The 24,791-nt window shown below is 61.0% G+C and overlaps 3 protein-coding genes across 5 annotated transcripts; 2 read left to right on the top strand and 1 right to left on the bottom strand.

Moving 5' to 3' along the window:
• Window positions 1–181: 181 nt before the first annotated feature.
• Window positions 182–6,762, top strand: LOC100088944 (polynucleotide kinase 3'-phosphatase). Of its 2 annotated transcripts, none has more exons than XM_029074232.1 (16): window positions 182–588; window positions 2,154–2,200; window positions 2,376–2,687; window positions 3,155–3,234; window positions 3,361–3,418; window positions 4,173–4,280; window positions 4,425–4,496; window positions 5,134–5,182; window positions 5,270–5,340; window positions 5,455–5,547; window positions 5,650–5,746; window positions 5,832–5,893; window positions 5,989–6,098; window positions 6,198–6,285; window positions 6,401–6,462; window positions 6,586–6,762. In XM_029074232.1, the coding sequence occupies exons 1-16, from the start codon at window positions 435–437 to the stop codon at window positions 6,704–6,706; spliced, it is 1,584 nt and encodes a 527-aa protein (XP_028930065.1). In that variant the 5' UTR covers window positions 182–434; the 3' UTR covers window positions 6,707–6,762. The 2 variants fall into 2 exon arrangements, with proteins under 2 accessions (XP_028930065.1, XP_028930066.1); XM_029074233.2 differs by having other exon boundaries at window positions 375–588; window positions 2,626–2,687.
• Window positions 6,763–7,661: 899 nt separating this feature from the next.
• Window positions 7,662–17,532, bottom strand: MED25 (mediator complex subunit 25). Of its 2 annotated transcripts, none has more exons than XM_029074231.2 (18): window positions 17,308–17,532; window positions 14,139–14,184; window positions 13,757–13,881; window positions 13,467–13,565; window positions 12,925–13,045; window positions 12,513–12,672; window positions 12,103–12,233; window positions 11,291–11,378; window positions 10,917–11,113; window positions 10,695–10,826; window positions 10,485–10,567; window positions 10,289–10,346; window positions 9,715–9,822; window positions 9,395–9,592; window positions 9,084–9,170; window positions 8,653–8,859; window positions 8,299–8,500; window positions 7,662–7,834 (listed from the first exon to the last, which is right to left on the bottom strand). In XM_029074231.2, the coding sequence occupies exons 1-18, from the start codon at window positions 17,445–17,447 to the stop codon at window positions 7,725–7,727; spliced, it is 2,292 nt and encodes a 763-aa protein (XP_028930064.1). In that variant the 5' UTR covers window positions 17,448–17,532; the 3' UTR covers window positions 7,662–7,724. The 2 variants fall into 2 exon arrangements, with proteins under 2 accessions (XP_028930064.1, XP_028930063.1); XM_029074230.2 differs by having other exon boundaries at window positions 10,485–10,570; window positions 17,308–17,531.
• Window positions 17,533–20,291: 2,759 nt separating this feature from the next.
• Window positions 20,292–24,773, top strand: FUZ (fuzzy planar cell polarity protein). The gene is made up of 11 exons (XM_029074234.2): window positions 20,292–20,448; window positions 20,532–20,653; window positions 22,262–22,346; window positions 22,482–22,550; window positions 22,644–22,748; window positions 23,266–23,463; window positions 23,602–23,697; window positions 23,792–23,898; window positions 24,117–24,187; window positions 24,313–24,408; window positions 24,494–24,773. Exons 1-11 carry the CDS (start codon window positions 20,350–20,352, stop codon window positions 24,694–24,696), a joined length of 1,251 nt encoding a protein of 416 aa, XP_028930067.1. The 5' UTR covers window positions 20,292–20,349; the 3' UTR covers window positions 24,697–24,773.
• The last annotated feature ends 18 nt before the right edge of the window (window positions 24,774–24,791 follow it).

Raw genomic sequence — 24,791 nt, 5'->3', positions numbered from 1 at the left:
GCCGAGGCCTCGTGAGCAGGAGCGGCGCGTGAGCCGGAGCGGCGCATGCGCCCTGCGCGGAGGGCGGGAAAAGGCAGTGGGCGGGGCGAGCGAGGCTCCAGCGCGCGCGTGCGCACGAGAGAGAGCGGAGCACTTCCGGCCGAGTGCTCCCGCTCCCGCGGCCCCCCCCGGCCCCCGAGCCCCCCGCCCAAGGGTTCCGCCGCCAGCAAGGGCTGGAGTCGGCGGCCTCGTCGTTGCACAGGACCGGCCTCTAGCTGCTGCCCGGTTGTCCATTCCGAGCGCTTAGTCCAGTGCTCTGCACCTAGGGAGCGCTCAGTAAATACGACTGACTGAATGCACGAAGGCGCTGAGTCCAGGGCTCCGCAGAGAGTAAGAGCTCGCTGGACAGGACCGGGCGGTGCCGCGGGCCCGTCAGTTGGCAGCCTTGGAGGAGGATGGCGGAGGGCGCGGACGCTGCTCGGGGCTGCCGGCTGGAGAGCCCGGACCCCGGGGGGCCCCCGCCCATCCCGCTGCCCGCCGGACAGGCCCTGCTGCTCGGACGGAGCCCGCTGACGCGAGTCACCGACCGCAAGTGCTCGAGGAACCAAGGTCGGGCCGAAGGCACCGTTAGAATGATAATAATAAATCAATCGTATTTATTGAGCGCTTACTCTGTGCAGTGCACTGGACTGAGCTCTTGGAACGAACAGGTCGGCAACAGAGAGAGACGGTCCCTGCCGTTTGACGGGCTTACAGTCTAATCGACTGTAATGATAATAATAATTTAGAAGAACGTTAAGCGCTTACCGGGTGGCGAACGCTCTTCTAAGCGCCGGGGCAGGTCCAGGGTCAGCAGGTCGTCCGGCGTGGGGCTCCCCGTCTTCATCCCCGTTTTGCAGAGGGGGTCACTGAGGCCCAGGGAAGCATAGTAGCGTTGGTGTTTGTTAAGCGCTTACTATGTGCCGAGCACTGTTCCAAGCGCTGGGGGGGGAGATGCAGGGTCATCAGGTTGCCCCTTAACCCCCATTTTACAGATGAGGGAGCCGAGGCCCCGAGGAGTGAAGGGGCTTGCCCAAAGGCACACAGCAGACAGGTGGTGCAGCTGGAATTAGAACCCACGACTTCTGGCCCCCAGGCCCGGGCTCTTGCCACTGAGTCATTCCCTAGTACTTATTGAGCGCTTACTATGTGCCGAGCACTGGACTAAGCGCTTGGAATGGACAATTCGGGAACAGACAGTCGCGCTGCTTCTCCAACCTCGGGGGACCCTGGGAGAGGAGAGTGGAGGGGATTGGGGGGAAATGATGGGGAGGGGGCGAGGGACCCGTGCAGGAGGGTGGGGGGAGGACAGGAGGACTGAGAGGACCTGGGGAAAAGGGCAAGGGTGGGGGGACAGTGCTGGGCACGTAGTAAGCGCTTAACCAATACCACAATTATTATTATGGAAGGTGGTGAAAGGGATAGGGGAGAAGGGCGGGGGGAATGGGGGGGACCAGGTGAGAGATCAATGAAGACGGGGGCGGCTCAGAGCACCTGGGGAGGACGCGGGGCACCAGGGGGGAAGGTCCGGGGAAGTTGGGGGGACCGAGCGCTCTGGGGAGAAGGGTAGGGAACTGAGTGGACCGGGGAGAATAATAATGTTGGTATTTGTTAAGCGCTTACTATGTGCAGAGCACTGTTCTAAGCGCTGGGGGAGATACAGGGTCAACAGGTTGTCCCACGGGAGGCTCACCATTAATCCCCATTTTACAGATGAGGTCACCGAGGCCCAGTGAAGTGACTCGCCCACCGTCACACAGCTGACAAGTGGCAAAGTGGGGATTCGAACCCGTGACCTCCGACTCCCAAGCCCGGGCTCTTTCCACTGAGCCACGCTGCTTCTCAGGGCGGAAGGGATGGGGGGGGGGGGGGGTCCGAGGGGACCCGGTTAGAAGGGTGGGGGAGATGGGAAAGGGGGTAAGGGACCCAAACAGAAGGGTGCCGGGGGGAGAATAGAGGGACCGAAGATCTGGAGAGAAAGCCGGCCAGTCCAGGGGCTCCCGTGGAGAAGGTCAGGGAGGATGGGGAGGGGGCTGGGGGGACCTGAGGACGTTGGGGTGGATCGGGGAGGCGGGCAGAGGGTAGGGATGGCGGCCCCGACCGGGGAGGTGACAGCAATCTTTTCCCCTCTCTAGTGGAACTTGTCCCAGATTACCAGACGCGGACTGTGATGGTGACTCAGGTGGGAGCCTCGGGGGCACCAAGGGGAAAAGGGAAGAAAACCAGACAAGAGGGGACAGTGAGGAGGAGTTGCGGAGCAGAGGGGGATGGGGGATTCCGGGAGGAGCAGCCGGGGAGGATCACGGGTGGGAGGGCCAGGCCCCCTGACGCCCCTCTCCCCGCACCCCGTCGCGCAGCTGGGCGTCAACCCGTCGACAGTCGGAGGCCGGGTGCTGGCCCCCGGGGCCCAGGCTCCGCTGCGACACGGGGAGACGCTGCTTCTGGTCAATGGGTTGTACCCGCTCGTCCTGCGCTTTCCCCCGGCCGGCCCCGAGGAAGCGGCACAGAGGCGAGGAGACGTGGAGCCTCCGAAGAAGAAGCTCAAGGGGGAGAAACCGGCCCGGGGTGAGGCCGGGTCTAAGGGGGCCGCCGTCCCCGTCCCCACAGGCTGGCAGGAGCTGGGGAAGCTGCTGGTGTTCACGGCCGGTGGCGTGAGAGACCGAGAGAAGGTACCGCGGAGAGTGAGCGGGGGTGACAGAGTGAGAGTGAGCGTGTCTCTAATTAGTGTAGGGTGGAGAGAAGCAGCCTGGCCTAGTGGCAAGAGCCCGGGCTTGGGGGTCGGGGGACGTGGGTTCTAATCCCGGCTCCGCCGCTTGTCTGCTCTGTGACCTCGGGCAAGTCACTTCACTTCTCCGGGCCTCAGTGACCTCCTCCGCAAAATGGGGATTAAGACCGTGAGCCCCACGTGGGACGACCCGATTCCCTTGTTCCTAGCCCAGCGCTGGGCACATAATAAGCGCTTAACAAATGCCATCATTATTCTTAGGAGTAATAGGAGCCGTAGTAGCATTTATTAAGTGCGTACTGGGTGCGGAGCACTGTACTAAGCCACCGGGAGAGAACACCCAGGTAGGAGGGGGGCGGGGCGGGGCAGAGAGCGTCCCTGGAGCATCACGAAGAGTTCCTCCCGTTCCAGATTGCAGGCTTTGACCTGGATGGCACCCTGATCACCACCCGATCTGGGAAGGTCTTCCCCACGGGGCCCGATGACTGGAGGTGACTGGGCTGGTGGTGACGGGGGGTGGGGGGGTCTGGGTGCCTGGGGGGGGGGGGTGGCGGGGCTGGAGGGGAGGATGCCAGGGTCCCTGGTGCTTTACCCGCCCCATCTGCTTCTCCTTCCAGGATCCTCTACCCCTCCATCCCTCGCAAACTCCAGCAGCTTCAAGCCGACGGCTACAAGGTGCCCGGGGGGCACCAAGGAAGGGCTGGGGGGAGCAGCAGCGGAAGCGGGGGCGGCTCTGCTTCTCCCGGGTCAGGGAGGGGGCAGGAGGAGGAGGCTGCGGGGCTCTCATGGAGGAAGCTTAGGGACCTGTCAGCATCCAAGCGCTTAGGACAGTGTTCTGCGCAAAGTAAGCACTCAGTAAATACAATGGAATGACTGAAATGGAGCCTGAGGCGGGGAGCAAGAGAGCTGGGCTGGTGGGCGTGTGGGGCCTGTTCTTCCCCAGAGACGTCTCAGTAGGAGATGACTTCTCCCTCTGTCTCTCCCTGTCACACCCACTGCAGAAAGACATTTCCCTCGAGCCAGGGAAGGGGGATGGCTTGGGAGCCATTTCCTTTTCTCAGGGAGATGTCTCCTGAGAGAGAGAGAGAAGCGAGGTCTCCACCCCTTCCCCGGGAAGGCTGAGGGGCAGATGGGGCAGGGGTAGGAGGTCAGCCTGGCACGGAGGAGTCAGGGAGCCGGGCCGAGGGACCTGGTGTCAGCTGTGTGACTTTGGGCTAATCACCGCACTTCTCTACGCCTCAGTTACCTCACCTGTAAAATGGGGATTAAGCCTGTGAGCCCCACGAGGGACGACCTGATGACCTTATATCTACCCCAGCGCTTAGAACAGTGCTTGGCACAGAGTAGGCACTTAACAAATGCCATCATCCTTATTATTATTCCCCAACCCTGTCCCTGAGCCTCCCTTTCCCACACCCTGTCTTCCCAGCTGGTGATATTCACCAATCAGATGGGGATCAGTCGGGGGAAACTCAAGGCCAAAGATTTTCAGGCGAAGGTGGAGGCCGTGCTGGAGCAGCTGGGAGTTCCCCTGCAGGTGGGCCGACGGGGAGGGGGCAGCCGGGGCCGGGAAGCGGGAAGGAAGGAGGGACGGGGGGGAAGGACGCGTCAAAAAGAGGGGCTACACGGGAAAAGGAGGAGTGAGGGGCTTGGGCCTTCACCGGGGCTTGTGTCTCTCCAGGTGCTGGTGGCCACTGGCTCTGGCCTCTACAGGAAGCCAGTCTTGGGAATGTGGGACCATCTCTGCGAGCAGGTGAGGGGCCAGAGCTTCCTATTTATTATTATTGGTGGGGCGGTATAGATGTATAAGCACTTACTGTGTGTCAGACACTATACTGAGCCAGGGAGTAGAGGCAAGTCGAGAAGCAGCGTGGCTCAGTGGAAAGAGCACGGGCTGTGGAGTCAGAGGTCATGAGTTCGAATCCCAGCTCTGCCACTTGTCAGCTATGTGACTGTGGGCGAGTCACTTCACTTCTCTGGGCCTCAGTTACCTCATCTGTAAAATGGGGATGAAGACCGTGAGCCCCACGTGGGACAACCTGATTCCCCTGTGTCTACCCCAGCGCTTAGAACGGTGCTCGGCACATAGTAAGCGCTTAACAAATACCAACATTATTATTAAGACGTCCCTATCCTACCTGGGGCTCACTTTCTAAGTAGGTGGGAGAACAGGTATCGAATCCCCATTTCCCAGATGAGGAAACTGAGAAGCGAAGCGACTTGCCTGAGGGTCCACGGCAGGCAAATGGTGGAGCCGGGAGGTGAGTCCCGGTCTTCCGGCTCCCAGGCCCCGGCTCTCTCCGCTGGGCCACGTTGCTTCCCGGGGGCTCGGCAGGGGCCTCGGGTGGGAGGACGCAGGGGAGCTCACCCACGTCCGCGTCTCTCCCCAGGCCAACGGAGGCGTGGAGATCTCCGTGAAGGACAGCGTCTATGTAGGAGGTGAGGGGTCTGGAGCCGAGGGGGGCAGTGGGAGCGGGGCGGGGCCCGGCGGGGGGAGAAGAGGCAGCCCGAGACCCTCTGCTTTAGACGCCGCCGGCCGGCCGGCCGACTGGGCCCCCGGACGGAAGAAGAAAGACTTTTCCTGTGCGGACCGGCTGGTGAGGACGTGTGACCTTTGACCCGCCCCCCCCTTCCTAGTCTCTTTGGCCTGTTTTCCTCCTGGCCCGCCCCCTAACCCGGGGCTCCATCCCCCCTCCCTCCCCCTACCCCAGTTCGCCCTCAACGCCGCTCTGCCCTTCCACACGCCTGAGGAGTTTTTCCTGAACTGGAAACCGAGCCCTTTCAGCCTCCCGGAGCTGGACCCTGTGAGTGGGGGTTGGTGTGGGGGGTGGAGGGAAAGGGGTTAGGGGGAGGGACGGGAAGGGGGAGGGCCGCCGCTGACTCCACCCCCTCCTCGCCCCCCTCAGCGCCAGCTGGACTCCGGTGGTCCCCTGCACCTTCCCGCCTCGGCCGCCCTCGTGAGCGCCGAGCCTGAACTGGTGGTAGCCGTAGGGTACCCGGCAGGTGAGGGCCCCCCCCTTCCCTCCGAACCCCTCCTCCGCCCGGGGTCCCCCCTGACTCCGGCCCCCACCCCGTCTCCCCCCCACAGCCGGAAAGTCAACGTTCCTGAAGGAACACCTGGTCTCCGCTGGCTACGCCTACGCCAATCGGGTAGGGGGCCGGGGGAGGGGGAAGGGGGGGTCTATGGTCGGGGGGGTGTTGGAGAGGGAGAGGCTGAACGGGTGCCCGCCCGTCCCCGCCGCCAGGACACGCTGGGCACGTGGCAGCGCTGCGTGTCGGTGTGTGAGGAAGCGCTGAAGGCCGGGGGCCGAGCCGTGGTGGACAACACCAACCCCGACCCGGGGAGCAGGGCCAGGTAGGTCGGGGAGGGGGACGTGGGGAGGGGGAAGGGGAAAGAGGCTGGTGGCGGGGGGAGGGGGACGGACACCTGAGTGACTTCCCCTGCCGCCTCCAGGTACGTGGCCTGCGCCCGGGACCTGGGCGTCCCCTGCCGCTGTTTCCACTTCACGGCCTCCTTGGAGCTGGCGAAGCACAACAACAGGGTGAGGGGAGGAGGGTGAAGACCCGGCGTCCCCGTCTTCGCCCCGCCGTCGTCCCCCTCTCACCGGACCCCTTCCCCCTCGCCTCTCCCTGAGCCGGCCCGTTTCTCTGCTCTAGTTTCGGCAGATGATGGACGGCACTCACCCCTCCGTGTCCGACATGATCCTCTATGGATACAGGTGCCCGCGGAGAGGGAGGGAGGGAGGGGAGAGGGAGCCTTGGGAGGGGGTGGGAGCTGGGAGACTGAAGGAAGGATGGGCTCGGGGAAGGGCAGCTCCCAACTCCTCCCCCTCCTCCCCCAGGAAGCAGTTTGTGGCTCCCACGTTGGCGGAGGGATTCTCCCAGATCCTGGAGATCCCCTTCCGCCCCAGATTCTCCTCCCCCAGGCAGGCAGCCCTCTATCGTCAGTTCTCTGAGGGCTGAGCCCAGCCCCTCCCCTCTCCACGGACCCCCCGCAATAAAGACCCATCTTCAATTTCTACAGTTTCTAGTGTCGCGGAGCAGGGGAGGGATCGGGGGTAGACTACGCAGCAGAGACCAGTGTGGCCACCCCCCACGGATCCGCTCCCAAGGTGGGGGGTGGTCGGGGGGTGCTGCCACCCGTTTAGAGAGACCGATCACCGGGCCTAGCCCTGGAAAGCATTGGCAATCTCTCGCGACACTTCAAGAGGATAAGCTGGGGTGGAGTGAATGAGTGGATAAGGAGGAGTGAACTGTCAGGAAGCCAGTGGACAGGAGCGTCTTGAGGGGGAGGAGTGAAGGTTGGAGGCCGGGAAAGGGAGGCCCGGGCAGAAGGAACTGGAAAACTGGCACCACCGGGAAGTACAGACTCGGGAGGGGAGAGGCAGGATAAGCAGCGAGGAGGCAAGGCAAGCGGGGATCTGACCAGGGCCAGACAGATCGATGCTAGTGCTGCAGTTGCCGGGAGGGGCACGGTGATTTTAGACAGGCAGGAGCCTGGTTTCCAAGAATACAGAGGCCAGAAAGCCCCCGGGTTCAGTGGGAGGGGGTCACAGCCAGCCCCGACTGCAAACTCTCAAACTCTCGCCAGAGACCCCGGCGGGGACGAGTGGACAAGTCCAGCGCGAGAAGGCACGAAGACAATTGCCCTTTCGGGTGGTAGAGGTAGATTTGGGCGTCATCGTGGCGGGGGGAGAGCGGACCGGCAAAGAGCCGGAGAGGAGAAGGAGGTGAGAAGTGAGAAGGGCCGTGTCCGAGAGCCTTTCCCTCTGGAGGGCCCGGGCTGGGGGTGCCGACGAAAGGAATAGGAGCAGGTGTTGCAGCGGGAAGGATCAGGGTTAGAAGGTAGAAAGTAGAGCTCCCCGGCTGGGGCGGTCGGGGCCGGTGATGGCGCCGGGTGGCAGAGAGGCAGAGGTGGTGCCGGGAGCAAAGAATTTATTGGGAGGGGGGACTGTACAGAGAGAAGAGGGGGCGACGGGGCTCAAATTAAATCCCTGAGGATGTCTTCTTCCATGACGCTGGGAGCCTGCACCTGCTGCAGGCCGGGCTGTGGCACCGGACCCCTGGGTCCCGAACTCAGGAGCATCTGACCTAGAGATGGGGAGGAAGACTTAACGCGGGGGAGCCTGGAACTCCCAGGCCCGTCAGCTTCCCGGCCTGGAGCCTCGGGGTAGCCCAGAGGATCAGGAGAGAGATGCAATGGGACCTCTGGGGCCACCCCCTCAATTCCAGTCCCTTCCCGCGGCTGACGTTGGGGCCGGTGGGTCGGATCCAGTAGCCGACTCCGGGGGAAAGGGGTCCGGGACGGTAGCCATTTGGTGCCCCTGCAGGGGCACGGGGTCCCCTTCTCAACCGGAGGTTTCTCAGGACCCGTCTCTACAAGACTCTACGGACCGACAAGGAGCCCGGCCAAGCCGGGGTGGGGGAACTCAGTTTCCGGAAAATTGGCCCAGGGGTTGAGGGCCCTTCCCAACTGTGCAAGCAGAGTTTTCCGGTTCACTGGTTCAGTCACTCTCCCAGTCTGTCTTCCCCCGCCGCCCCCGCTCCCCTGGTACCTGGCAGGGGGGCCCGAGGGGCCATCTGTCCGGGCCACGCCTGGGTGGGGGGCGCGTGCAGGAGAGGGGGCCCCGGCGCCATCTGCAAGGGGGGCTGGCCCAGACCTTGGTGCGGGGGAGGCAGCAGGGTGGGAGCCCCCGGCGGGAGGTGGTGCAGCGGGGGCTGCGGCTGCGGCTGGGTGGGGGGCAGCCCGGCTTGGGGCTGGTGGGGGGAGAGAGGGGAGACGGAGGTCAGGACGGTCCTCGGCTCCCCGGAGCCCCCGGCGCCGGGTGGTCCCCGTCCCCCACCCGCCTCACCCCTCCCCTCCGTGGGCTCGGGAGTCGGCTGGAAGCGGGTCCGGGGAGGGGGCTCACCGGCGGGGGCTGGCTCAGGAGCAGACTGCGCAGCTGGGGATTGGCCCCGGGGTTCTGGGGGCGCAGCAGGGCCCCCGCCGGAGCCGGCACGGGGGGTGGGCCGGAGGGAGGAGTGGGGCCCGGAGGGGGAGGGGGCTGCCCTCCGGCTCCCCCGCCGCCGCCTCCTCCGCCGCCTCCCTGCTGCTGCTGCTGGGCCCGGAGCTGTAACTGGGGGAGGGGAGAGAGAGACGGAGGGGGGCACGGTCAGAGGGGCGCAACCCCCTCCCGCCCCCACCAAGGAAGGGTCGAAGGTCAGGAGACACCCAAGAAAGGCCTGGAGTCAGGCATCACTTTTACTTTCCCTGCCCCCTCCTCCCCCCACTACATACACGGGTACACACAAACACACACATTTTCTCTCTCCCTCTCTCCCCCCACCCGAGGCCCCTCACCAGGTTCTGCGGGGGTCGTTGCGGCTCCTCCAAGAGCGGGACTTGGCCAGCGGCTGCCAGGCCGGGGGGCCCCTGCTGCCCGCCGATCTGTGGCATGGGGGGAGGAGGGAGAGAGGAGGATGAGCTTGGGGACGGAGGGCTGGAGAGGGGGGACGGAGGGCTGGAGAGGGGGGGCGGCCTAACCCCGCCTCCTGAGAAGATCCTTGCCCCCAGTCTAAACTCGATCCACCGTGCTGCAAGTGGAGAGTGGGAAGGAGGGTGGGAGGGAGGTCGGGGGGGGGGGGGGGGGGCGCGGCCGGACGGACCCTCACCCCGCGCTGTTGCTGCTGCTGCTCCAGCTTGTGCTGCTGCACCTGCTTGTGGTTGGTGATGACCTGGCGGATGCCGTTGACGAAGCCGCTCTGGTCGAAGGGGATGAGCCCCATGAAGATCTTCTTCTTGGAGGAGTAGAGCAGCATGAGGACGCGCACCTCGCACGGGGCCGTGTGGGGGAAATGCACGCAGCCCGCCTGAGGCCGGGAGCGGGAGAGAGAGAGTGGGAAGAAGAGGAAGAGCTGGAGGAGGAGCTCGGGCAGCGGCTCCCACCGGAGCCCCCGGCTTCCCCCTCCTCCCTCCGGCCCCCCGGACTCACGAAGCCGTTGCCCATGATGCGGTACAGGCCCTTCAGGGACTCCAGGTCCTTGTTGGTGAAGTGGAACTGGACCATGCGGGAGTTTCGGAAGAGAGGGCCCAGGGTGGTCTGCGCGGAGCCGGGGAGGGCGGGAGACAGACAGGGAAGGGGAAATGAAAGAGTCCGGGCTGACCGACGGAAACCGGGTGTGGACGGGGGAAGGAAACCGGCCAGCCGGCCCTACGTCAACCCCGGGCTCCGATACGGTGCTTGGCCCGCTGTGAGCGCTTAACCCGCACGGTCGGCGGCGGGGCTCAGTGGAAAGAGCCTCCGCCGCTTGTCCGTTGTGTGACCTTGGACAAGTCACTTAGCTTCTCTGTTCCTCAGCTACCTCATCTGGAAAATGGGGATTAAAAGTGTGAGCCCCTCATAGGACAACCAGATTACCCTCTATCTACCCCAGCGCTCAGAACAGTGCTTGGCGCATGGTAAGCGCTTAATAGATACCATAATTATTATTCTTATCCTGGGAGGAGCAGGGCAGGAGGAGGGGGATGCAATCTAGGACTCCCACCAGCCCCACCCGCGACCTCACCAGAAGTTGCTGTGGAATCAGCTGCATGATCAGCTTCTGGGGCCACTGGTCTGTCTTCCTGGAAGGGGGAGAGAGAAGCTGGCAGGAAATGTCGGGCCTACCCCACCCCACCCCCGCCCGAAGCCGTCTTCGCCACTCCCCGCCCCACACCAGTCCGTGAACCCCAACCCCCTTGGCTTCCGCCGCCCACACTTACAGGTTCTCGCCAGGGTTGACGTAGACCTGGCAGGGCAGGGAGCGGGTCAGCTTGGTGTTGGCGTCGACAGAGGCCGGTTTGGGCTTCTGGGATGGTGGGGGGGAGTCAGGGGGGTGGAAGGAGGGCCGCGGCCCCTCCCGGTTCCTCCGGCCCCGCCCAGCCTGCCCCGAGGCCCGGTGCCGTCCCCGGCCACCTCCCGGTTCCCCTCACCTCTTGCCACTCCAGCACGCCACTCCAGGCCAGGACTTTGTTGGTGACCGACTGCTGGGCGCCGGGCAGCTGGGGGGCTCCGATCGGGGCCTGGGGGGCGGCCGACACCCCTCCGGGGGCCACGCCGGTGGGCTGGAGGGGACCGTGGAGAAAGGTGAACGTGGCTCCCGGCGGGGGGGAAGGGGTGGGCTCGGGGGAGGAACGAGGGGGAGCGGTCCGTACCAAAGAAGGGGCCCCCGGCTGGGGCTGGGGGGCCAGGCCGGAGCCGGTGGTGACCGTGGAGACCAGGTTGGGCTGCGAGGCGGTAGGGGGCAGCTTGGGGGCCCCGGGGGCCCCGGGAGCCATCTGAGGGGCCGAGGCCTGGCTGAACGGGGGCCCGACGCCCGAGGTGGTCGACTGCAGCGGAGTGATGGGGGAGACTGCGGGGGAGGAGAAGCAGGCGGGTCAGACACACACACACACACGAAGTCTAGAGATCGCCACCTGCACCCCTGACCCTGGGGCTTCCCCTCCCTCAGGGAGGTCCCAACGACCCCCACATCCACCCCTCGTTCTGCACTCGTGGGTACACACACACACACACACACACGACTCACAACGAGGGCCCAGTCCAGCTTTCTGGTTCTTGGCAGCCTCCACGGCGTTCTGAGCCGCCACCTGGGCTGCACTGAGGTTGCTGGAGACCTGGGGATGGGCCAAGAGGGGAGGTCATGGAGGGAAGGTTTGGGCCGGAGGGGAGGACGGGGAGATGGGGGGAAGTGGGGACCGGGCCCCACTCAATGAGTTCAGGCCCCGGCCTTGGTCCGTCCCGTGGCGGCACGGATTTGCCCCTCGGGGCCCGGGGCCATCGGCCTCGTAGCGTCCGGGCCCAACCCGGCCCCCGGGAAGTTGGCCCAGGTCCCTTCTGCTCCCACTGAGGAGCCTAAGGCAGCGTGGCCTAGTGGACAGAGCACGGGCTGGAGTCAGTAGGACCTGGGTTCTAAACCCGGTTCTGCCCCTCATCTGCAGGGTGACCCTGGGCAAGTCACTCTGCTTCTCTGGGCCTCGGTTATCTCATCTGTAAAATGGGGATTAAGACCGTGAGCCCCACGTGGGACAGGGACTCTGTCCAATCCGATTTGCTCGTATCCACCTCAGTGGTTCACAAAGTGCCTGGCACAGAGTAAGTCCTTAAAAGATCCCCCTGTTATTTCATTTGGCGGGGTGGGCGGTTCTTCTGGCCTGGCCTACCTACAAAGACCACGTTTCCCGTGAAGTCAAAGACCCACAGGACCCCCCCGAGATTGTGGGGGTCCAGCATCAGCTGGTCCTGCAAACTCCACAGAGGGGCAGGGGTTGAACCGTGCCCGGGAAGGAGAAAGAGGGAGACCACGTGGGAGGGGAGGCGAGGAGGGCCAGGGCTCCGTACCTGATAGGCTTGAGAAACGGGGGGCAGCGCCTGAGCCGGAGCGGACGAGAGCTGGGGGCCGGGGGCCGGGGCCGGGGGCAGCGGGACCGGCTGCTTGGTCGGGAGGGAACCCGTGGCCGAGCCCCCTCCAACTGCGAGAGAGGCAGAGACAGAGGCCAATCAAAGGGGAAGTAGCTTCACTCCCCCCCACAGCTCACGTCCACCGTTGTCAATTACTTATTGCTGTCGCCCCTTTTAGACTGTGAGCTCGTTGCGGGCAGGGAAGGTTTCTGTTTACTGTTCTCTCGCACCCTTCCATGCGGTCGGTACAGTGCTCTGCACACGGTAAGCGCTCAGTAAATACGACTGAATGAATGAGTGAAGAGGGACAGAGGCCCCTCCCCCTCCAGCCGGGGCCCGCGCCCGCTCACCAGGAAGCACCAGGCCCCGCACCAGCACCATGTGGCGTGGATCCTGGCTCACATCCTTGGCCTGCTGCTCCAGGATGGCGGGGGGCGACGCGGCCTTTTCAAACAGCAGCCGCAGCGCCGGCAACTTCCGGGGGGAGATGATGGAGAAATGGATGCCGCGCTGCAGGGGGGGGAGAGAGAGAGCGGGTTAGGGACCGAGGCCACCCGCCTCCTGGCCCCAATCCCCCACCACCCCGTTCCCGCTCCCCTCTGGATCCCAGGCCTCCCTGCCCTCCTCCCCTCTCGCTTCTCCCCATGCACCCGCCGGGCTCCCCCCAACCGCGAGCGGGCACCGAGGGGAAGACGTGCCTTCGCCGGGCGCCTCCTGCCCAGAGCACCGTCGCGGCCCCGCCCGCTCCCGCCCACCCCTCACCTCTCCGATCTTCTGCACCAGGCTCTCGGTCGTGTAGCCCGAGTACGTTGTGCTCTCCACGGCAGGGAGTAGGTACGGGGGCGAATTGCAGATCAGGAGACAGACCTTGTGGGTTTGCCCGCTGTGGGCGGACAGGCAGACAGAAGTGCGTCAGGGGACCGGGAGGAAAGCGAGCAGATCCAGAGCGGGGCCCGAGCGGCCGCCACCGCCTCCCCGCCGATCGTCTGCCCCGCCCTTGACCGGGGAGCAGAGACAAGAAAACCGGGAAGCAAGAGGCCCAACGGGGGCGACACGGCGAAGGGGTGGAGAGACGCGGGTGGCAGGGAGGGCCCGTGGGGTGGGACCGATGACCATCTGGAGATGGGAAGTGCTATCAGGAAGTGACGTCCTCCCGATTCTGAGACGGGGGCGGGGCGAGGTGAAGCATTCATTCATTCAATCGAATGTAGTGGGCGCTTACTGTGTGCAAAGCACTGGACTAAGCGCTTGGGAGAGTACAATACAGCAACAAACACAGCCGCTGCTCCTCCCCCAGCACTCACATCTGCTCCCTCATCTTCTTAAAGTCGTCGAACAGCTGCAGGGCGGTGCTGAGCCCCTCGGCGATGAGGCTGCAGCTCTCGCCGCCCCCGCCCATGAACCTGGTGGACAGCGTGGGGCGGGGGGCTCAGCTGCCGTCCCTCCCCCATCGGGGGCCTTTCTTCTTCTCCCTCCCCGGCCCCCTCCTCCCCACCGCCCCAACCTCGGTCTCCCTCCCTCTTCCCCGGGGCCCCGGCGGGTTCCCCGGGAAGCCCCGGGCCCTCTGACCTCCCCGGCCCCCGCCCAGACTCACTGGATCCCATCGAGCCAGGTGACAAACTCGTAGGCGCTGCTGGTGGGAGCGTGGCACTGGACGTATGACTCCGGGGCGCAGTCCACCGTGTTGAAGACGACCAGACTGTACTGAGTGCCCCCATACTGAAGGAAGACAGGCGAGGTCACGGGCGGGTGGGAAGCCAGGCAGCCTGGCGTCCAAGCTTTCCCTTCTCAAGGACCCCGAGGTCCGTCGCCCCCACCCCTATAGGGACCCCGGGGTCGCTCGGGCTGCGGGCCAAGAGGGGGAAGCTGGAGTTCCCCGAGGCCCACGGGGACAGGTGGATACGAGGCCGCGCCAGGGATTCAGGTCCACACAAGGTCTGGCCTGGGGTGCCTGGCCCCGCCAGATCCCTACTCACGTCTCCCCCGAAGTCGGTCTCTGCCGGGGGGCCTCCGTTGAAATACCTGGGAGGGCAAGGGGGAGAGAGAAAGGTTGGAGGGGGGATGAGGAGTCTTTTAAACACACCCATACAATGAGGTTGGGGGCGGGGGGAGACGAGTCTAACATGTACAGACACCCACGACGAGAGGTTGGAGGAAGATATCTTTAAGAGACCCGCACGATAAATTCAGGGAAAAGGTGAATGGTAGATACACACACACGCACACGAGAGGTGGAGGGCGAAATGACGAGTCTTTTACACATGCACGACGAGAGATTGTAGGGGAAAAGACGAGTCTTTCATGCACACACATACTAGAAGTTGTAGGGGAAGAGTCTATTACACAAACACACACAATAAGAGGTTGCAAGGGGAAAAACCAGTCTTTTACACACATATACACGATGGGAGATTGTGGGAAAGTCTTATACACACACACACACAAATGAGAGGTTGTAGGAAAAAAGATGAGTCTTTTACAGACACATACACACAGTAGAAGTTGTAGAGGAAAAGAAGTGGCACACACACGAGAAGTTGTAGGGCAAAAGAAGTGTCTTACACATGAGAAGTTGTAGGGGAAAAGAAGTGTCTTACACACACATGAGAAGTTGAGGGGGGAAAAAAGTGTCTTACACACACACGAGAAGTTGTAGGGGAAAAGAAGTGTCTTCCACACACATGTGATGAGAGGCTGTGGGGAAAAGATGAGTCTTTTACACACATGTATCCACACACTAAAAGTTGTAGGAGAAAAGAAGTCTTTTACACACACACACACACGATGAGAGGTTGTGGGGGAAAAGATGAGTCTTTTCTACACATATATACACACAAGTTGTAGGGTAAAAGATGTCTTATACACACACGAAGATATACAATAAAAGATGAGTCTTATACACACACATGAAGTTGTACGATAGTTGAGTCTTTTACACACACACACACACGAAGTTGTAGGATAAAAGATGAGGCTTTTACACACACTCACACGAAGTCGTAGGATAAAAGATGAGTCTTCTGCACACACACACACACACACACACGAAGTTGTAGGATAAAAGATGAGTCTTTTACACACACAACCAATGAGAGGCTGTATGGGGAAACACACACATACATAAGAAGTTGTAGGGTAAAAGGCAAGTCTTTTACACACACACACACACACACACAATGAGAGGTTGTGAGGGAAAACGCACACGGGAAGCTGAGGCTAAAAGTTGAGTCATTTACACAGACACACGAGAGGCCGGGGGGGGGGAAACACACACACAAGAAGTTGTAGGATAAGAGATGAGTCTTTTACACATATACAGAGTGAGAGGTTGTGAGGGAAAACACACACAGGAAGTTGTAGGATAAAAGGCGAGTCTTTTATTCATTCATTCATTCATTCATTTAATCGTATTTATTGAGCGCTTACTGTATGCAGAGCACTGGACTAAGCGCTTGGAATGGACAATTGGGCAACAGAGAGAGAGACCATCCCTGCCCGACGACGGGCTCACGGTCTAATCGGGGGAGACGGATGGCAGAGCAAAGCAGGACAAAACAAACACACACACACCATGAGAGGTTGTGAGGGAAAACACACACACAAGAAGTTGTAGGATAAAAGGTGAGTCTGTTACACACAGACACACGCCATGAGAGGTTGTGAGGGAACACACACACACACACAAGACATTGTAGGGTAAAACGCGAGTCTTTTACACACAGATACACACACCTACCATGAGAGGTTGTGAGGGAAAACACACACAAGAAGTTGTAGGATAAAAGATGAGTCATTTACACACACACAATGAGAGGTTGTGGGGGAAAACACACACAGACACACACACACACAAGAAGTTGTAGGGTAAAAGGCGAGCCTTTTACACACAGATACACACACCTACCATGAGAGGTTGTGAGGGAAAACACACACAAGAAGTTGTAGGATAAAAGATGAGTCATTTACACACACACACACACACACACACACAATGAGAGGTTGTGGGGGAAAACAGACACACACACAAGAAGTTGTAGGGTAAAAGGTGAGTCTTTTACACACAGATACACACACCTACCATGAGAGGTTGTGAGGGAAAACACACACAAGAAGTTGTAGGATAAAAGATGAGTCATTTACACACACACAATGAGAGGTTGTGGGGGAAAACAGACACACACACAAGAAGTTGTAGGGTAAAAGGTGAGCCTTTTACACACAGATACACACACCTACCATGAGAGGTTGTGAGGGAAAACACACACACACACACATACACACAAGAAATTGTAGGGTAAAAGGTGAGCCTTTTATACACAGACTCACGCCATGAGAGGTTGTGAGGGAAAACACACACACACACACACAAGAAATTGTAGGGTAAAACGCGAGTCTTTTACACAAAGATACACACACCTACCATGAGAGGTTGTGAGGGAAAACACACACAGGAAGTTGTAGGGTAAAAGATGAGTCATTTACACACACACACACAATGAGAGGTTGTGGGGGAAAACACACACACACACACAAGAAGTTGTAGGGTAAAAGGCGAGCCTTTTACACACAGATACACACACCTAGCATGAGAGATTGTGAGGGAAAACACACACACACACATACACACAAGAAATTGTAGGGTAAAAGGTGAGCCTTTTATACACAGACTCACGCCATGAGAGATTGTGAGGGAAAACACACACACACAGACAAGAAGTTGTAGGGTACAAGGTGAGTCTGTTACACACAGATACACACACCTACCATGAGAGGTTGTGAGGGAAAATACACACAAGAAATTGTAAGATAAAAAATGAGTCATTTACACACACACACACACACCCCATGAGAGGTTGTGGGGGAAAACACACACACACAAGAAGTTGTGGGGTAAACGGTGAGTCTTGTACACTCCCACCATGAGAGGCTGTGAGGGAAAACGCACAGACACAAGACGTTGTAGGCTAAAAGGCGAGTCTTTCGCGCACACCCACCCACCCACCCACCCACAGACAGAGAGAGGATGGGAGGCTGTGGGGGCAGCAGAGGCGGAGCGGGGCGTGGGTTGTGGTGTGCGGTGTGTGCGGTGTGTGCGGTGCGGTGCGGTGTGTGCGGCCTGGCCGTGGGGGTTCCGGGTGGGCTCACTCGATGGCGGGCAGCAGGTAATGTTTCCTCAGCGCCTCGAAGTAGGGGCCCAGGTTGGCGGTTCCCTCGATGACGAAGACGACGTCGGCCACCAGGGCGCCGCCGGCCCGGGCGGGGCTGTCGGCCCCGGGCACCCCCATGCCCTCCCTGCCCGTCTGCCTGCCCGTCTGCCTGCGGGGACAGGGGGGCGCGAGCGAGGGCAGGGGGGCGCGAGCGAGGGCAGGGGGCGCGCGAGGACAGTCGGGGGCGCGCGAGGACGGGGTGGGGGCGCGCGAGGACGGAGGGGGGCGCGAGGACGGAGCGGGGCGCGAGGACAGAGCGGGGCGCGAGGACGGGGGGCGCGAAGACAGGGGAGCGCGAGGACGGAGGGGGGCGCGAGGACGGAGGGGGGCGCGAGGACGGAGGGGGGCGCGAGGACAGAGCGGGGCGCGAGGACAGGGGGCGCGAAGACAGGGGAGCGCGAGGACGGAGGGGGGCGCGAGGACGGAGGGGGGCGCGAGGACGGAGGGGGGCGCGAGGACAGGGGGGCGCGAAGACGGGAGCGCGAGGACGGAGGGGCGCGAGGGCGGGGGGGCGCGAGGACAGAGGGGGGCGCGAGGACAGAGGGGGGCGCGAGGACGGGGGGGACGCGAGGACGGGGGGGACGCGAGGACGGGGGGGCGCGAGGGCGCACAACCCGGCCCGCCCCCCCCCCCCCCGCGCCCTCAGCGTCGACGGGAGGCGGGCAAGGCCGCCCCCTCAGGGCCCTGCCCCCTCCCCCGCCCCCCGCTCACCCCCGCCTCAGCTCGGCGCTCCACTCCCCGGCCCGTCCACTGGAGTCCCAGGGGCGGCGTCGCTCGGGCCGACGCAGGCCGCGGAGTCGCACGCCGAGCCGCCGATGCCGGCCCCGCCCCCTTCCGCCCTTCTGCCCCGCCCCCGCCTAGAGGCCGCCGGTCCCTGGAAAGGCCGTCCGCACCCTCTGTCGGCCCCACTTAATCACCCACCGACGGCCGCACAAATCGTAATCGTCATAATGTTGGTATCTGTTAAGCGCTTACTCTGTGCAGAGCACTGTTCTAAGCGCTGGGGGAGATCCAGGGGAAGCAGGTTGTCATCAGGTCATCTCCATCCCCATTTGACAGATGAAGTCACTGAGGCACCGAGAAGTCAAGTGACTTGCCCAAAGTCACACAGCTGACAGGTGGCGGAGCCGGGATTAGAACCCACGACCTCTAGTAATAAATAATATTCATTCAATAGTACTTATTGAGCGCTTGCTATGTGCTGAGCGCTTGGGAGAGTACGCTTCGGCAACAGAGACAATCTCTGCCTAACAACGGGCTCACAGTCCAAATGGGGAGACAGACAAAGCAAAACAGAACAAAACATGTAATCTGGGGCAGGCATCATCAAGATAAATAGAATCCTAGTTGTAGACACATCATTAACAAAATAAATAGAGTAATAATGTTCATTCAATCGTATTTATTGAGCGCTTACTATGTGCAGAGCACTGGACTAAGCGCTTGGAATGGACAATTGGGCAACAGATAGAGACAGTCCCTGCCCGACGACAGGCTCACGGTCTAACGGGGGGGGGGTGGGTGGGGAGACAGCAAAATAAGTAGTCAGATGTCAATATCCTGAAGATAAATAGAATCATGAAAATATACACCTCATTAAGGTGGAAGCAGCAGCTCAGTGGAAAGAGCCCGGGCTTGGGAGTCCGAGGTCATGGGTTCGAATCCCCACTCTGCCACTTGTCAGCTGTGTGACGGTGGGCAAGTCACTTCTCTGGGCCTCAGTGACCTCATCTGTCAAATGGGGATGGAGACTGGGAGCCTCCCGTGGGACCACCTGATGACCCTGGATCCCCCCCCCCAGCGCTTAGAACAGTCCTCTGCACAGAGTAAGCGCTTAACAAATACCAACATTATTATTAACAAAATAAATAGAGTAATAAATAAGTGCTGAGGGCGGGAGAGCGGGGAATGGGAGGAGGAGCGGAGGGAAAGGGGGGCTCAGTCTGAGAAGGCCTCCTGGAGGAGGTGGGCTACTCTCCCCAGCGCTTAGTAGAGTGGTCTGCACACAGTGGGCGCTGAATGGGAAGGAAGGAAGGAAGGAAGGAAGGAAGGAAGGAAGGAAGGAAGGAAGGAAGGAAGGAAGGAAGGAAGGAAGGAAGGAAGGAAGGAAGGAAGGAAGGAAGGAAAGGGGAAGGAAGGAAAGGAAAGGGGAAGGAAGGAAAGGAAAGGGGAAGGAAGGAAGGAAGGAAGGAAGGAAGGAAGGAAGGAAGGAAGGAAGGAAGGAAGGAAGGAAGGAAGGAAGGAAGGAAGGAAGGAAGGAAGGAAGGAAGGGAGAAAGAAGGAAAGAAAGAAAGAAAAGAAAGAAAAGAAAGAAGGAGAAAGAAAGAGAAAGAAAGAAAGAAAGAAAGAAAGAAAGAAAGAAAGAAAGAAAGAAAGAAAGAAAGAAAGAAAGAAAGAAAGAAAGAAAGAAAGAAAGAAGAGGGAAGGAAAGAAAGAGAAGGAAAGATAGAAAGAAAGAAAGAAAGAAAGAAAGAAAGAAAGAAAGAAAGAAAGAAAGAAAGAAAGAAAGAAAGAAAGAAAGAAAGAAAGAAAGAAAAAAGGAAAGGAAGGAAAGAAAGAGAAGGAAAGATAGAAAGAAAAGGAAGAAAGGGGACGGAAGGAAGGAAGGAAGGAAGGAAGGAAGGAAGGAAGGAAGGAAGGAAGGAAGGAAGGAAGGAAGGAAGGAAGGAAAAGGAAAGGATAGGGAAGGAAGGAAGGAAGGAAGGAAGGAAGGAAGGAAGGAAGGAAGGAAGGAAGGAAGGAAGGAAGGAAGGAAGGAAGGAAGGAAGAGAAGAGAGAGAGAGAGAGAGAAGAAAGAAAAGAAAAGAAAAGAAAAGAAAAGAAAAGAAAAGAAAAGAAAAGAAAAGAAAAGAAAAGAAAAGAAAAGAAAAGAAAAGAAAGAAGCGGGCGGGGTCCCGGGCCTTCCGTGAGGGGAGCGGGGGCGGCCCTAGTTGGCCAACTTTCCCAGCGTGCTCTGCGACTGCAAGATGGCCGAGGCGCCATGGGGGACAAGGGGAAGGACCTGCTCTGCCTCACGGCCACCAGCGGCGTCCCTCTCTTCTGCCGGACCAGCCGGGCCGGCCTCCCCTCCCGCCAGCAGGTGAGGGGACGGGGAGGGGGGCGAGGCCCGCACGCCGGGGTCCTCAGTTTACCTGCCACATCCCCTTCCCCCCCACACCCCAGCTCCCCTTCTCCGTCATCGGCTCCCTCAATGGCGTCCACATGTTTGGCCGCAATCTGGACGTCGGGCTGGCCTCCGCCCGCACCGAAGACAGCGTCGTCGTGTGGAAGACCTTCCACGACAGGTAATAATAATAATAATAATAATAATAAATGTGGCCATTTCTTACCTCATCCATTCAGGCGTATTTATTGAGCGCTTACTGAGTGCAAAGACCTGTACTAAGCGCTTGGGAGAGTTCGATAGAATAATAATGATGATGATGGTATTTGCTAAGTGCTTACTATAATAATGTTGGTATTTGTTAAGCGCTTACTATGTGCCGAGCACTGTTCTAAGCGCTGGCGGAGATACAGGGTCATCAGATTGTCCCACGTGAGGCTCACAGTTAATCCCCATTTTACAGATGGGGGAACTGAGGCCCAGAGAAGTGAAGTGACTTGCCCACAGTCACACAGCTGACAAGTGGCAGAGCTGGGATTCGAACTCATGACCTCGGACTCCCAAGCCCGGGCTCTTTCCCCTGAGCCACGCTGCTTCTCTATGTGCCAAGTGCTCTACTATGTGCCAAGCGCTGGGGAAGATACAGGGTGGTGAGGTGGCGCACCGTCTCCTTCCCCGTTTTCCAGATGAGGGCACTGAGGCACAGAGAAGTGAAGTAATAATGTTGGTGTCTGTTAAGCGACTACTATGTGCCGAGCACTGTTCTAAGCGATGGGGCAGGTACAGGGTGATCAGGTGGTCCCACTTGGGGCTCACAGGCTTAGCCCCCATTTTACAGATGAGGGAATTGAGGCACAGAGAAGTGGAGTGACATGCCCAAAGTCACACACACACAAGCGGCGGAGTCGGGATTTGAACCCATGATCTGTGACTCCCAAGCCCGGGCTCTTTCCACTCAGCCACGCTGCTTACTAATAATACTTCATTCGTTCACTCATCTATTGAGCACTTATTTCATTTATCCAGTCATATTTATTGAACATTCATTCATTCAGTCGTATTTATTGAGCACTTCATTTATTCAGTCGTATTTATTGAGCACTTCATTTATTCAGTCGTATTTATTGAGCCCTTACTGAGTGCAAAGCCCTGTACTAAGTTCTTGGGAGAGTTCAAGAGAATAATAATAATGATGATGGTATTTGTTAAGCGCTTACTATGTGCCAACCACTGTCCCAAGCACTGGGGTAAATATAAGGTAATCAGGTTGTCCCAAGTGGGGCTCAGTCTCAATCCCCATTTTACAGAGGAGGTCACTGAGGCCCAGAGAAGTGAAGTGACTGCACAAGGTCACACAGCAGATAAGTGGCGGAGCCGGGATCAGAACCCATATAACTCTTAGCTTAGAACAGCGCTTGCTGTGTGCAGAGCGCTGTACTAAACGCTTGGAAAGTACAATTCGGCAACATATAGAGGCAATCCCTACCCAGCAACAGGCTGTTCTAAGAACTGGGATAGATAGGAATTAGGTCGGACACAGTCCCTGTCCCCCATGGGGCTCCAAGTCTTTGTCCTCACTTCTACCGACGCGGTAACTGAGGCACAGAGAAGTGAAATGACTTGCCCACGGTCACACAGCAGACGCGGCGGAGCTGAGATTAGAACCCAGGTCCTTCCGACTCCCAGGCCCGTGCTCTATCCCATCAAACCATACCGGGGGGGGGGGCAGCGCTCCCACATAGGGGTGCCAACCTGCCCAACCCCTCACCCCTCGCTCCCCCTTTCTCAGCATCACTCTCATCGTCTTGTCCTCGGAGGAGGGGGCTTCGGCCCTGAGCCTGGAACGGCTGCTGGAACTGGTTTTTGGGGCCATGGTGAGATGCCCGCAAACCCCCCCTCCCGTGCCGCCTCCCGGCCCAGGGACCCCAACCCCATCCCTCCCTTCCCTCCCCCCACTTCAGAGAGCCAAGGGCCCCCCCCCCCCCCGCCCCGGACTCTGGCTCTTCCAGGTCTTGCTGATCGGGCTGGAGGAGCTGACCGACATCCGCAACGTGGAGAGGCTCAAGAAGGAGCTGAGGGTAAGTGGCCGGGGGGGGGGGGGGGGGGGGGAGGTTGTGGGGGTCAGCAGGGCCTTGACCGCCCACCCACTCTCCCTCCGGCCCCTTCCCCAGGCTTGTCACGGCCTCATCGACAGCCTGCTGTGTGAGTCGGAGCGGGTGGGAGACCTGACTCAGTGCGTGGACTGCATCGTGTCCCCCGACGGGCCCCTGCTGCAGGTAATGGGGGGTGGGGAAGGGACCGAAGACACCCCAGCTCCCACCCGCAGACGGACTGGGCGGGAAGAGCCCAGGCCTGGGCTAGACCGCAAGCTCCCCGTGGGCAGGGAATGTATCCGTGACTCGTGCCTTGCTCTCCCAGAGGCTAAACCCAGTGCTCTGCACGCAGTAAAAACTCAATTAAAGCCAACGGGCTGGGTTCTAATCTGCCGGGAGTCTTGATCAAGCAGTGGAGTGCTCACTGCCTGCAGGGTAAGCCTGCCTGGGCATCAGCTCCTTCCTCTCTAAAATGGGAATTAACTGTTCTCTCAGCGTGGACCGTGAGCTTGTCGTGGGCAGGGACTGGTTCTGTCTGTCGTGTCTTAGAATAGCGCTTAACACGTCTGCTACCACAGTCATCGTTATCAATAAAATTAAGTTGTGCTGGCAAGCGGAGACTGTCAGGCTCAGTGTTGGCTGCTGCGGTGAAGATTCTCACCCCATCTTCCTTCCTCCCCGTTCCCTCCCATCCCCCCAGGAGGCCCTGTCCGGCTTCGCCGAGTCCGTGGGAGCGGCCTTCGCGTGCCTGGTGGCCGGGGGGAGAGTGGCAGCGGGCACCCCGGGCTGGTGGCGCCTGGCGGCGCCCGAGTCCATCCTCCTGCCCTGGCTCCTGGGCACCCTCCCTCCGCATTCAGCGCGGGACTACCCGGTCTACTTGCCCCACGGCAGCCCCACGGTGAGGGGGCCGTGGAGGCGCTCTTGGGCGAAGCGGACTTGAGGAGAGGGTCCCGGGGGGGGAGGGGAGCCAGAGTGGGGGGCAGGAGGGAGCGGGAGGGCTCCGCCGCCGCGCCCGTCCATCTGTCCGTCCCTCCAGGTGCCCCACCGCCTCCTGACCTTGATGCTGCTGCCCGGCCTGGAGCTGGGTCTGCTGTGCGGGCCCGGCCCGGCCCTGGCCCAGTTCACCCCCCAGGTCAGAGCGTCGCCCCGCCCCCGCCGGCTGCACCGTCCAGCGGTCTCGGGGGGCGGCCGCCGACGCTCCGCCTCCACCGTCTGTCCCCCTCCAGCTCCTGGACCGGTGGTGGCAGCCGCTGCTTGAGCCGCTGAGAGCCTGTCTCCTCCTCCTGCCCCGGGGGCTGCCCCCCAGCCTCACGCTGGCCCCTGCCATCTTGGGGTAACCACACCCCTGCCCTCCCTGGGGAGGGGGCACAGGCCCACCTTGCCGCCACAGTCCCACGGAGGGTGGTCGGAGGTCCCACTCTGCCCCAGAATCGTGGAGGGGGGGGCAACTCCTCCCCCACCGCCCTCCCTCTGCGCCGGACCTCGGGTGGGGAGTGGGGGGGAGCCCCCGCCACCCACCTTCTCCCGCTCTGTCTCCTTCCCCGGCCCCAGCCTCCTGTTCGTCCACCTGGAGCAGCGGCGTTGCCTGTTCACCGTCCAGCCTGGGGGGCCTGCCGGGGAAGGTCAGAAGGGTTCGGGAGGCCGGGCCCCGCGGTGAGGCCGGGAAGGGGAGGCTGGAAAGGGGAGGCTGGATGGTTTTCTCCCCCGGCCCGGCCCCAGATCCAGTCACGCCCCCTCCCCGATCCAGGCCCGGCCCCCAGCCAGCGGCGCAAGCTGCTCCGCTGGTGGTTCTCCTTCGTCACGGCCGAACACTTCGCTGCCGAGCCCTCCGACGGCTGCCCAGGTGACGGCGGGGGCGTCGAGGGGTGGGGACGGAAGCGTGGGCCTCTCTGGAAGGCCTCATCTTTCCCCCTCTTGCTCCCCCGCAGCCCCGTCAGAGGCCGGCTCGGGCCCCACACCGGCCCTGGCCCAGCCGCGGGGCTGCTACGCGGTCAGCCAAGGCGGCCACAAGCTCTTCGCGCTGAGGGCCGGCCCGCGCCGCCTCCTGCTGCTGCTGGCCGGCTCGGCCCCCACCCACGGACTCCGGGCCCTGGCCGCCCGCACCCTCCAGGCCCTCACGCCCCTCCTCTGACCCCCGGAGCTCTCCCCGGCCACACCTGGGACTTTGACCCCAGCCACCTGTTGAATAAAGACATCTCCCCCCCACACCCCGGCCGTCCCTGCTCC

The sequence above is a fragment of the Ornithorhynchus anatinus genome, chromosome 10 (assembly GCF_004115215.2).
Source record: "Ornithorhynchus anatinus isolate Pmale09 chromosome 10, mOrnAna1.pri.v4, whole genome shotgun sequence".
In the NCBI taxonomy this organism is placed as follows: domain Eukaryota; kingdom Metazoa; phylum Chordata; class Mammalia; order Monotremata; family Ornithorhynchidae; genus Ornithorhynchus; species Ornithorhynchus anatinus.
The sequence above is the reverse complement of the archived record's forward strand: the minus strand, read 5'-3'. Positions and strand labels throughout refer to the sequence as shown.